The sequence below is a fragment of the Ammodytes marinus genome (genome assembly GCF_949987685.1).
Source record: "Ammodytes marinus genome assembly, chromosome: 13".
Lineage (NCBI taxonomy): Eukaryota > Metazoa > Chordata > Actinopteri > Uranoscopiformes > Ammodytidae > Ammodytes > Ammodytes marinus.
Genome location: NC_137217.1, coordinates 3,947,308 through 3,961,193, shown reverse-complemented (window position 1 = coordinate 3,961,193; position 13,886 = coordinate 3,947,308). Strand labels below are relative to the sequence as shown.

The following is a 13,886-nucleotide window of genomic DNA, read 5'->3' as shown; positions in this document are numbered from 1 at the left end:
ACTCAAATATTTCATTAGCATGAAAGAAGAATGTTCTGTTTTGCTGACCGACCACGGCAAAAATTTGAGTCGGGCAGCGCCGGAGCGGCTTTTCTCATGATTAATAAATGAAGTAAAACATTTATATGACATTGTATTTCCTGTTCAGGTAACTAATTGTATTATTTTCTGTCCAAGCTTCACACGAAGTTGGTTTAGTTTGGCAACATTTTAAAGGACAGTTGAGTTGAGTGCAGGGGAAACGTGATTAGCCTTCCTCTGCCACCTCAGGCATGGCCTCAGGATACTGCTGCCATGGAAACCAAAGTGTTAAGAGAAAGGGCTTGATATTGGCTGATATTGGCTGATATTGAGTTAGGTGTTGTTTTCACTGCTGTGCGATCGGGGCCAATTGATTATTTCCAACTAGAACATTGATTCAGAGAAAAAAATAACATAACAGCTCCTGGCCATCTTTTTTGTTGATTCTAAAATGTGCTATTGTACACAAGAAATAGCCAATTAAAACAGAGTAGATTACCATTCAATCTAATGAGCATGTTCATGCGCCCAAGAAGATACATGTTTTAATTTTCTATTTTATTTTTGAATAGAGACGTTGCAGTTATAGTTCAAATACAAATAATGTAACTGGTGTCCTGCACAGAGAGTTTATAACTTTCTCTAATGTACAACCCATGTCCCCATTTGGGCAACTCAATCAACATACAAGGCCTTCAGTGATTAACGTATTAAAACAAATGATAGCCCATATCTAACAGGCAGGTAGCCATGATCTTTACAGAGTATCTTCATTTGTCATTGGGCACAGTGGGGACAGCTCATCCTACAACTACGAACAGCAGCATTTTTAGCATGTTTCTCTTTTACCTGTCATTTAAATTAAGCTAATCATAGCTGCTATTGAGTCCAAAAGTTAAAGGTCACCTGTTGTGCAAAATTAAATTTTTTCATATTTCTTCAACATTAATATGGGTCCCCTGTGTGACGAAATACTCATAGAGTATCAGAAAAAAATCCCGCTGTCTTTTTCTCCACCTCCACCTTTCTGACGGCTCGGTGCAAGCAGACAGAGACAGTGAGCGAACAGCGCTGGCTGCGGCAGCTACGTGACATCGTAACAGTGGGACACAGTGTAGCAAACTGATTAATTTAATGACGAGGAAAAACACCACACAATAAACAGTCCTGCACTCATATTCTTCACAAAAACACAAGACACTCTTCACTCTTGGGTACCCCAACGGAGGAGTACCGAAAATGGGAGCGTCTTAGAGCGGTTAGGCTCGCTTACATCCGTACCCTACCTAACTTTTGGCAAATGAAAAGCCAAAATAACCGGACCGAACCGCTCCGACCCGCTCTACTCGGTGGAAACGAGGCATTAGTGCCAGTCAAGAGGAATACAGCTTTTTAGTGCTTACAACTTTGCATCACCAGTTTGTGTTTGACCCTCTCCTGTTTCAACATGACAATGCCCCCATGCACAAACAAAGCAACATAATGGAAATGCTTACCCTTATGGTGTGGAAGAATTTGAGCGCTCAGTCAGCTTACTGGGATGAGGAGCTGTCCACATACTCTAATATCTATCTTATTTGTCCATATGGTATAGCAAAGGTAGCACGGTCATTTAAAAACAAAAGGCAAATTTAAGTATTCCCTAATCTCAATCACAACCACAGTAGCCATGGCTGCCATGAGTAAAGACTGTGGGTTTGGTAAATGGACTCTATACTGTAAACTGCAGATAGAAGCAGTCATTTTTTCCCCCTGGCAGTGTTGTTGTAAAGTAGCCCTGTTTTCCCTTATGGCCTAATCAAACTCTACAGCAGGCAGCGGTGCTAGTAGCAGCAGTGTTCCAGGTATAGTTGTATGGATATTATGGCTGGCTGCTGAGAGCTATAACACATGCTGCTTGCAATCTCAGGTTTTTGCCATTATCAAGTTATAGCCGTTAGAGGAGAGTCCCATTACGGTTATTGATTTGCTTGTTTCGCTCCCCGCGTGGTGGGGTAAACAGCATGAAGAAATGGGGTTGTTTCCCTAGCCCCTTTTATATCCCATTCCCCCCTAATAGCAGACATTGGTTTGGAACAGCAGGTGAGGGGTGTTCGTAGGGGTGGGGGAGGATCCCATGAGAGTGATATAATAATGTAAATGTTGGGCTGCACTGACTTGGCGCAATACATCTTCGCTCAGTACAATCAGACAATGTGCTTCTGGTACCGAATATAAAGAAACAAAATCAGCAGAGGTGTAAAGAGTACTGAAACATTCTGCTCCAAGTAAAAGTAGAAAGTAGCTTATATAAAACGTACTCAAGAGTATAATTGACTTGAGTTACTTTTTCGACATCAGGAGAGGGGTCTCTCCTGTGTGGTGCAAAAAAGACCAGGGGAAATATATAAACGTAAATCGAGCATCAGTTCTGGCTTCTCTTTTCAACGGCAACCCCTACAGTGCCAGTGCAGTAGTTTTCCCGAGCACAATTTTTCTCCTTTTTTTTTAACTCAGTAACGGATCATGCTGTAAAATGTAGAGAAGTACAATATTTCAGACAAAATCACACTTAAGCAAAAGTAAAAACTACAGATTGTATAAACTACTTAAAAAAAGGACAAGTACAGAAAAAAACGACTGAATTGCAGTAATGTAAGGTAAATATAATCCATTACTTTCAACCTCTGCAAATCAGATAGGATTTATCTTTGACCCCTCAGTGTGCAACACCATCGACGCTATCCGTCCACACTATTAGTTCACCCATGTAGATGGCATGAGAAAAGGTGAAGCCATTGGCAGGTCAAGCCATGATCTCATTTCCCCAATCAACAAGACAGAAAAAAATCAAGTGATTATTAACCCCAATCGTAAACCTACGATGTCCTCCTTACAAGTTAATTAACAGAGGTGGAGAGATCAGCCGCAAATCAATTCCTCCCTTTCCCTCCATCCCTATAGTGTTGAGCCAGGTTGTATTACTTGTATTCTGTCGCGTGGTTCCTTCTGGAAGAATGCATGGTATGTTATATAAGTAACCCTAATAAATATGTAATAAAATGAGTTGATTAAAATGTAAAATGATGGTTGCAACATTTTTCTATTTCATACTTTTGTAAAAATATATCATTGAATTAATGGACTGTTGCTCGCCATTTGAGGAATTCTTGGGCTATTTTCTATTTTAAATTTTTTCTTTTTGATAAAAACGAATAAGTTCAAAAAATAAAAACAAAAAAGCTGATCTTTGAAAATAATTTGTTGGGGTTCAATTTTTAATGCAAATAGCTTTTTATAATCAAAAGTTATATGGTTTCAGGGCTGTGGCTACCTTTCAGGTACAATTGAGTCATTAGTTTAAGTAGGAAAAGCCCTGGTGTTACTGATAAATTGAATGATGGAGCTATATTCTTTTTAAATGTCCCAGTCAGCCATCAGTGTGACAGTGAGCCGGCATGCAGAATACCAGGACCCTAAAACTGAGGCGGCTAAATGGAAAGCCATAACTCATTTCATTATTCACACATGTGCTTTTTCGTACTCTGACATTTCCAAATGTCTGAAGTGAACAAAATGACCTATTCGTCACTTTAAAGGTGCTAAACCAGTGTCACTATGGGTGTTTTGTCTGTTTGATAAGAACTTGTTGGACGAGTGTTTAGGTGTGTACACATACAGTACACACACACACACACACACACACACACACACACACACACACACACACACTGTGCAATCTACATCTCTCTGTTGATCTACCTGTGTGTGTGGTATAGTTGCACCTTTATCATATGTATTGGTTCAAATAGCTGGCTGGCAGAACAACTATACAAACAAATAAAAAAATATATGATTATGAATTGCAATACTTTGCATCGCTATAGGCAGATGTTACTGTTAATTTGATGTTACAATTTAATCCAGCACATCCAAGCATTTAACATTTGATATGATAGCTTAACACAGTGAACCCACACTACAGTGATATGATCCAGGCACTGTCCATCCAATAGTATTACTATTTGATTTCCTTTTAATTTCTCAAAGGATCCATTTTACTTTTTTTTCCTTATTATAATCGTGCGTGCGTGCGTGCGTGCGTGTGTGTGTGTTGGATGTAGCTGCTTGAAGCCTGGCAGACTTTCTCCAGGCTGGCACACACTGACCCCTGGCATATGGTTCATGGACCCAGCCTGCTGGTGCATTTGTCGCCTGGTGACCTGGACTGCAATAATAGCATGGGTTTAAACAAGGTCCCTGAGTCACAAGGAAAGGCATGTCTTCTGCACTAGCACACACACTGTCTGACATCCATGAATTATGGAACATCTACAAATGGTAACAATACTATCCACTATACCAGGGCAAAAGAAATCTCTGCCCCGCTCTTCTACATTAGTTTGGTCATATGAAAAATGTATTTCTTTCTAATGTATTTCTCAGCACAGACACAAGTGGATGCAAGATTTCCTTTAGTGTTCACCGATTTCACAACAATAGACGTGCTCACAATATATATGTAACAGCAGAAGTATTGTAGGACTACAGATCACATCTTATTTTGCTGTATAAATCTTTTGAAACATTTTCATGAATGTTTGGAATACCTTTTCTATACAAAGAAAGAAAAACTCAACTTCTAAAGCACCTACATCAACTAAACGTTCCATAATATTTTTTTCTTAGCACTATTCTGAAGGTTATTACTGAAGGATTGGTTATGTGTGCGCGCTGGAAAAAAAACCTGCTGTTAATACACAGCCTAGGCTCTGTAAACTGATTTTGACAAAAACAAACATTATCCAGAATTACCTAGTAGGCTATGCCTTTAAGAAAGAGAAAAAAACCTTATGCATTCAATATGAAAATGTCTCAGGGGGGCGGGGGGGGTCATCCCTATGTTACCACAGCCCTATGTTCCCACACTCCGATGGTCCCACAGCCCTATGTTCCTGAAATTTGCGGGGCGCGGCAAAATTATTATTTTATTACAATAATTTAGTTTTCATGATCGAGGGAAGCCAAAATCGTAATCGAAAATGAAAATTCAATTAATCTCTCAGCCCTACAGGAAGGATGACTTAAATTGGGCTGATCTAGAAACACATTTGGAAAGGTTTTAAATTACTGAATCTATTCTCAATTTTTATCATTTTGGCGCTGATAAATAAATCCTCTTTGAGGGTCGCCAAAAATGTCTCTATGCAGGAATAACCCTGTATACTATTCTCTATTATATAGTTAGATTACTAAGAAATGTGTGAGCAACAGGCTGTAAGAACATAGACACACTTCCGTCTGTCTCAGCGATTGAAATGAGAGAGCGTCCTAGCAGCGGATGGGAAGGTGCAGAAGGGCAGACAACTTCAATGAAAGAAAAGGGGTAGAATAAAGAACGATCATCAAAAGCATAGGACGTGTGTGTGTGTGCGTGTCTATGTGTGTTCTTACCAGTGCTGTCATCATACACCACAGTGACCGTCTTCCATTTGAAGAAGTGTACCAGGTCGAGGATGGCCCGGCTGAGGGAGGAGAAGTCTGGGTAGAGGCTGACGTAGAAGACGTCCCTGTTGTCAGACACCTGGTGCTTCCACTTGGTCTGGATGTGAGGAACCCCCAGGGCGTTACAGATGGACTGCACCGCGTTGGCCGAGGAGCTGTGAGCCGGACCAAAGATGGCCGCCACCCCCAAAGAAAGCTGGTCACAGGCTGGAGAAAGAGAAGACTGGTTAAAGACTTACTTCACTGGTGGAAATATGAAGGTGTATTGAACTATGAGATCCTATGTAGTATAAATGTGCAGAAATGTTAGATTTTGTGACATCACACATGGTAAAATGTAGGGTTAGGATTAACCGGACAGCTGGGCCAAGGGAAGACTGAGAAAAGACTGAGGGAAGAAAAACCTAATTAATTCTATTATATTAGCGATTTTATAAGAACGCTGGTTCCGTATGGGTGAAGTATTCCTTTAATAAAGAACCATTCAAACATATGTGTACGTTGGTTTGTCAATCCTCCATTTTAGTTAACCCTTTCATTTAAGGTAATGGAACCCATGGTCTCCTTTAAGGCCAGGACACACCGCCCCGATAATCGCCGTCGGAGAGTCTGGAAGGGGCGGGGATACAAATCTGTTTGGTGTGTGCAGTGACGTCGGTCGTCGTAGATGTCGTCGGGCTTCTTTTGCATGTTCAATCGGCGGCGGGCAGTCTTTCAGTTGGAGCAATTTGATTGGTGGAGGGTTAGCGAATCAGTGAAGCCCGGAAGTGAGGCGGGTAGCACAAACAGCTAACAACAGTTAGCCATTGTTTTAATGTGTTTGTTTATTTCGTTCAGCGAGTACTCACATGCATCAACCCTTGTTGACTGCTCGACACCATGCTCGACACTCTCTGCTAAAAATGGTGCTCTTTATGGTCCATACATATAAATACGTATTTCTATAGATGTTTATGGTCTAGAGAGCTGTCCCATCATTTCCGGCTTCCGTATTTCTTTGGGCCACAATACAGATTAGCGCCGCCTGCTGTTATGGAGACATTACGTCCCGCGCAAGCGCAGAGCGTACGGAAAGTCAGCAGTCGGCTCGGTGTGTTCTTGGCACTTTTTTGGCCGCGACGGGCAGACTGGAGCTGCCTGAAATGGCAGACTCCATTTTCGGGTAGTCGGACCGGTGTGTCATGGCCTTTACACAACCCCACTACATTAATCTGAAAATATAAAGTTGCTAGTTACTTTACCGATTAAGATTAATGCACACAAAACAGTGTGTACTGCCCAACAGTAGGGGAGAACGGGGTAAGTAGGCACACTTTTTACTCTAGTGAGAATTGCTTATCACCTAAACATCTTTCAATAGTCATTCCTATATTAAATTGAAGCTTAAGGTGTTGGCTTGAAATGTGTACCCGTCACTTTTTCTATCGTATTGTAATAAAGAAGAAATTAATCATCAAAGACACCCTTACACATTGTGACAACCAACCCCATCAAGGGGTCGGTTGTCAAACACTATGGGGTTGTTTGTCACAATGTAATCTTAATGGGAATAATCTTAAAAAGAAGGCAAGAAAGTAGAACTAAATTTGAAAGTTTAATTGCATTGTCAAGTTGACAAATAGGCCTACATAACGTTCTGTAGCCTTGGCAGCTGGTCTAGTTTGGGATGCACTGGGTTGTTTTGATTTTGTTGCCCTTTTTTCTTTTGCTTGCTAGCTGCCTTTTCCTGCTCTATTCTTTCCTTCTCTGGGGTGTCAGTGAGGATTACAGCTTGACAATTTATTTCGTTATTGGGTTCCTTTTCTGGCTGCAGCCTTGAGATAACATGTGACAACCAACCCCCCAAAAAATTTGACGACCAACCCCAACTTGAATTTCTTGCTAGCATCAAGGCCAACAACCATCTGACAACTAATTAGCTTGCTAACCACAATCTAAACTATAGTTTACCCTTCACACTTTGTATGGGTAAAAAGTGTTTTGTTATAAACCCATTGTGTAAAAGCCTAGAAGAAAAATACTGAGGAGCTAAATATTTTCAATTTGACATGAAAAACACAAACAGTCGTTTGTCTCCAAGGAAGACTATGTAGGTGACCTCTGATCCCAATTCTGGATATTTACAAATAAAAATTTCACAGACAGCGCCTTCTGGTTCCGAGATATAACGATTGTGACAACCAACCCGTGTGACAAATTACCCCGTTCTCCCCTATTACAATTTATTTTTAAAATCGGCCGCGGGCCAATAAAAAGCATTTGGCCCGCGGGCCGTAGTTTGGGGACCCCTGGTCTACACGCACAGATGAAAAATTACTTGATCAATCCATAAGGTGATTGGGAAATTGAATTTTCTAGTGACTGTTTTGAGAAGTTATTTTTTGAAAATGCAAATATGTCAAGAAATGTCATGGTTCTAGTCTCTCAAATTTGAGGATTTGCTGATTTTCCTTTTAATTATTTAAATTTTTATTAAGCAAACAATCAACCTATGAATACAATGAAGAGATAATTAAAGCTGGGGTGGAGGATTCAGGGAGAAAATGGCAGTTGGGATAGAGATTTGAATCCAAATACCTCAACCGATCCACTTGTTCTCTTTGGTCCCTCCCCTATGGTCCCTCCCTGACATGCTGTACACCAATAAAGTCGTGCCAAAGTGACTGGACAGTCCCAACAGCCAATAAGAACAGAGAATCGGAGCCTCGCTCTGATTGGTCAAAGTGTACAGCTCATGTTAACTTTGACCAATCAGAAATCACATACCCCAGCTTTAAAGCCACAATGAAGAATAAAATACATTTTCAGTCCCATACAGAATTAGCACCACCTCATCCCGGTATAAACCTTAGATAGTATATAAAATGGATGCAGCATCCGGGCTGATCTCAGTTATTCCAACTGCATCCAAATGTCCTGTTCTATGCACGTCGCCATCTTGTCAGATTTTGAATCCGCCTCATTTCCTCTTACCAAAAAATGGCATTGATGTGACGTTGGGGGGAGGGAGATACGCCCATCTAACTGATGTTTACCTCCGAGGTGAAGTGAGGGCCAGCGGCTAGCTGTCACTCAAGAGGCCACGCCCCTAATTATTGATACATTTTAACCTCCAATAGAATGAAAACCAGCATGGTCCAAAAACATTCCCCCCCCTCAGTGTTGTCATGGAGACATGACCTAAACATACAGACTAGAATAGAGTTTTGGACCAGGCCTTAAATAGGTTAAATAATGCTGTGAAAACAGCCTATTTAACATGGGAGTCAATGAGAAATTGCTCTGTTTTGGTAACTGCCCTTAGTGGCCACTCGGCGAACTGCATTTTGTGTCACTTCCGCATTGGATGCTGGTAGAATTTGCTGTGGTTGCGGCTTGGTATAAACCTGCTTTACATTAATGAGTAATACTAATAAACTTATAGAACAGTAACATCTGCACCTAGAGTCCCTTTACTTGTAATACTTTAAGTGCATTTTACTGATTGTAATTGATGTTACGTTTTAAATGCAGGACTTTTTCTTGTAACCAGAGTACTTTTACAGTTTTGTTTTTGTACTTATACTTAAGATCTGAAAAATGTGTCCACCACTGGTTGCAGGTGGTCATTTACATTCTTTAAATAAAGCTTATGTGAATTATACATTGTGAGATTGATTAAACAATCGGTTGCACATTACATTTCCACAAAACAAAGCTGAAGCTAAACGTGTGACCGAGATCAATTTCACCAAATTGCAAACGGAACAAATACAAACCGCTGCACGTCTTTGTCTTAGCCCGACCTGTGTGTGTGCACTCTAATCACCGTATTTGATATAAGCGAGTCGGCTAAATCACCGGGACAGGATATTTAAGGGATTGTAATTGATAAGAGACTCGAAATGTCAGCCTTGATGCACACACACACAAAACTGATAGATTATAGCGCTTTTTATTGGCTGTCTCTCGGGGGCCAAACAGGTCTTTGAATTACTGCCGCTGAGTCATTACCTGGAACTAATCAATTCCCTCTGTTTACATTTGAAGTGCTCAGCCATTCCTCTCCCTGCGCCTGATTATAATTGTCACAATCTAAGCCACTGCAGCTCGCGTCACGCCAGTCAAAAAGGGGGAAAAAATACATTTACAATGCAAAGCAGTTATGGCAATAAGCATATATGCAGAGGCACATACACTCAACACACACACACACACACACACACACACACACACACACACACACACACATATATATATATATATATATATATATATATATATATATATATATATATATATATATATATATATATATATATATACAAAAACACTCTCAAATAAACCAAAGACATGGGCTACTCTCTCTCTCTCACACACACACACACACACACACACATATTACTGTAGGCTATAGCCTATAGACTATATATAGCCACACACAGAAACACACGCACGCACACACACACACACACACACACACACACAGTGCATTACCTTTCCTGGAGGCTTCGAAGCTGTCGTAGATGTTTATCCGTTGGATGTCGTAGGTGAGCGTGGTGTTTGGCAGTAGGGTTCTGTTCCTGTTGATTGTGTTTAAAGCAAATTTAAAGGCTAGCTCCTCAGCACCCGATGGACCGCTCTCCACAGACTCGAATATTCCCCCTGTCGAGAGAAAGACACACAACTGATTAGAGGTGTATCAGGGTAATTTTAAATCTACATTTTTTTTGTTGGGAAAGATGGGTCTTTCACTTTTGCCAGTATAGTCACAATGACACAGAACCTTCTGTTGCATTGATAATTACCATTCGAGGAAGCATCTCAATTATTCAGAAGAAAAATTGGCTTAAATTTTCAAACATTTTATTATCAGTTAGACAGAAAAAAGGAAAGAAGAACTGTCTTTCCACCGTGTAAAAGGTATAGGGACTTGGCTTGAGAACGGTCAAGACGGACCCGTTGGTATGAAGCGTGGACTGCTCTCTGGGACAGTGCCAGTTTACTGCACCGACTATGTGGCAGCCCCCATTACTGTGACAACATTCAACCATTAATGCATATCTATTGGTCAAGGCTGTGCACAAGTTATATTGAAACACACAAAGGCATGAAGAATATCCCTGCATTCCAAATCACATACTTTTTCTTTTTCCTACACTACATACTAAAGTACAGAAGAGTTTAAGGGCCACAGGAGAGAGAAAAAAATTGGATAAGGAAGATTTATTTTTATTTATGTCAAGAATAAAGACGAATACTCCAAAATGCTATTGGAGTTAGTGGGGCATTTATGTATTTTCAGCAGACTACAATTGGCTTGCTTGTATTGGGACTTCCTAAATCATTTTCTGGCATACTAAATAGTGTGGAAGTATGGGAAATGGAACGCAGGGAATGTATTTCCCCAAAAGTGATTAGTTCAAATCTTCTACTTCTTAATGTTTGGATAGAGGTGAGTGTCTAGGCCCTGGACACTCTGCTCTACAACACTGGCCCTAGCCTAGACTATAGGCTGTTGAGTGGACATTCTGAGCTTTACCTCAGTCAAAGAAATGTATTAAGTACAACAATAGAAAATATATTTTTAACCTCCTAGGAGGTTTTTGGGCTGTCTAGACCGCAATGCAAAATGTTGCTCTAAAAAGGGCCTGGGGTCCACATACAAGGACATTATACTGCCATTTAGTGGTGGCAGAAGAGTATAATACATTATACTTTAGATTCAAGATGGCCGACAACACACCCAAAAGTTCATAACACCCAAAATGGAAACTCCCGATCCAAACTTCGACCAGGAAAAAAATCTAATCAAATTCCATGGCTGATTCTTGTTCAGATTATGTATAAAAGTGTTCAATGTTTGTTATGGAAGTAAAAAAATTACAAAAGCTAGTAACTGTAACGATTGACCATGCTGCTAAACATGATGTACACATATGTGGACGGGGGGACTTCATTCTGTTAGTTTTATTGAAACATCCTTGTATGTGGACAGCGGGACTTAGTTCTGTTGAACATTTTTATATGTTTTCTATCAATCAATCAATCAATCAATAACCTTACACTTTTCACTCAAGAGACACTGAGGTTGCCCTCATTTACAGTTACAATGAGTACATTTCAGTAAATTTCAACCCCAAGGCCAGGTTTCCGGCTCCTTACCCAAGGGCCGGGGCCAGGGCCAAGGTCAGGTTTCCGGCTACCAGGGCCAGGTTTCCGGCTACCAACCCAAGGGCCAAGGCCAAGTCTCTGACTACCAACCCAAGGACCTGGGCCAAGGCCAGTTTTCCAGCTATGATCCCCAGGGCCAAGGCCAGGATTCTGGCAACCAGGGCCATGTTTCCGGATACTAACCCAAGGGCCAAGGCCTGGTCTCTGACTACCAACCAAAGGCCCAGGGCCAAGGCCAGTTTTATGGCTACCATCCCTAATGCCAAGGCCAGGACTCTTGCTACCAGGGCCAGGTTTCCAGCTAACAACCCAAGGACCAAGGCCAGGATTCTGGCTACAAACCCAAGTGCCTGGGCTAAGGCCAGTTTTCTGGCTATTATCCCCAGGGCCTAGGCCAGGCTGCTGGCTACCAGGGCCAGGTTTCCAGCTACCAACCCAAGGGCCAGGGCCAAGGCCAGGTTTCCAGCTACCAACCCAAGGGCCAAGGTCAGGTTTCCGGCTACCAACCCAAGGGCCAAGGCCAGGTTTCCGGCTACCAGGGCAATGTTTTCAGCTACCAAGGCCAGGATTCTGGCTACCAACCCATGGGCCAAGGCCAGGATTCTGGCTACCAACCCAAGGGCCAAGGCCAGGATTCTGGCTACCATCCCAAGGGCCAAGGCCAGGATTCTGGCTACAAACCCAAGGGCCAAGGCCAGGTCTCTGATTACCAACCCAAGGGCCAGGGCTATGGCCAGTTTTCCGGCTACCATCCTTAGGGGCCAAGGACAGGATTCTGGCTTTCCAGGCCAGGTTCGGGCTACCAACGCAAGGGCCAAGACCATGGATTCTGGCTACAAACCCAAGGGCCAAGGCCAGATAGCCAGCTATCAACCCAAGGGCCAAAGCCATGGATTCTGGCTACCCGGGCCAATTTTCCGGCTACCATCCTTAGGGCCAAGGCCAGGATTCTGGCTTCCAGGGTCAGGTTTCTGGCTACCAATCCAAGAGCCAAGGCCAGGATTCTGGCTACAAACCCAAGGGCCAAGGCCAGATTGCCAACTACCAACCCAAGGGCCAAAGCCAGGTCTTTGACTACCATCCCCAGGGCCAAGGCCAGGACTCTGGCTACAATTCAGGATATATGTCTTCCTGCAACTGTTAGCAGCCTTTCTAATGAGCCATATTGCTCAAAGGGGCACAATTGTTGTTTCTCATTTTGTTTTTGCACTCAGGAAAAATGCTGCTGTGTTCAGGCACCAAAAAAAGAGTTTTGTTCATGATTACTAAATTCTGACTTCATTGTGTTTTATCTCGATTTAAAACCGCGGTCCTCATATGTGGACATCATTTTTCTCAGAAACTACATCATGTAAAAAGATAATTCTTGGTTTGTACACTCATTAGGTCCCAATCAGCCCAAATAGCAAAGAGAAATTAAAAATGCATGCCATGCAAGAGTTCGGGTCCTAGGAGGTTAAAGATTACTGCAAAAGGAAATGTATCAACAAATACATTTGTAGTAAAGAAAATGTTACATGATGATTAAAAGTCAAGCGTATACTCAATGGACATTGGGGATAGTGTGAAGTCAAGCAGAAAAAACTACTTATATTTTAAAGTGAATATACACTAATGGAAACATACTTGCATATTATACTATATTCCTAGCACTATCTTCTTCAAGTCCCTTTACACACTTCACCTCAAAGTACTCCCAACTGCCGAGATTGTCCATGTGAGAAATATAAAAAGCATAAAAGGCACATGCTCAAGACCGTAAAAACACTCATGTTGTATATAAATGAGTCATTAGTGGGAGTGACCCATGAGCCTAATGATAGCCACCATATCCACAGTCTCCAATACCATCACCGTAAAGCACTGTACAGCATTTTTCTCCTGAAAGCTACGGAAGTGTGTTTAAAGTGCGCTCTCCACGGCTACAGCCCTCCAGTGAATACTGTACTAGTGACAGACAGCAGATGAATGGACACAGAGAGGAGTAGGCCTGGGGAGCTGGATGAGGTGGGTGGGGGGGGGATCGAGTCCTGAGATCAATGCACTCTGATTGGCCCGAGAATCAATCAATCAAGCCCCTCGGGAGAGCAGAGTGGAGAGGGCTGAAGATTGAAGTGTTTTGTTTGGGTTAGCCCTATGGCCTGGCCCTGCTGGCTCAGTGTCAGTCACACAGAGCTTTATTTACTCCCAACTACAAGCACTCTATACTGTAAGGACCCTCTTCACGT

The 13,886-nt window shown here is 42.0% G+C and overlaps 1 protein-coding gene across 2 annotated transcripts in view; it reads right to left on the bottom strand.

Moving 5' to 3' along the window:
* The window catches only part of grik2 (glutamate receptor, ionotropic, kainate 2), a gene marked incomplete at both ends in the record, with an annotated part of 229,510 nt that overhangs the window by 137,754 nt on the left and 77,870 nt on the right, over nucleotides 1-13,886 (bottom strand). For both annotated transcript variants that reach the window (XM_080039407.1, XM_080039408.1), the window contains 2 exons: nucleotides 5,455-5,712; nucleotides 9,982-10,149. In XM_080039407.1, the coding sequence (XP_079895533.1) occupies nucleotides 5,455-5,712; nucleotides 9,982-10,149 (426 nt within the window). The remainder of the gene's footprint in view (nucleotides 1-5,454; nucleotides 5,713-9,981; nucleotides 10,150-13,886) is intronic.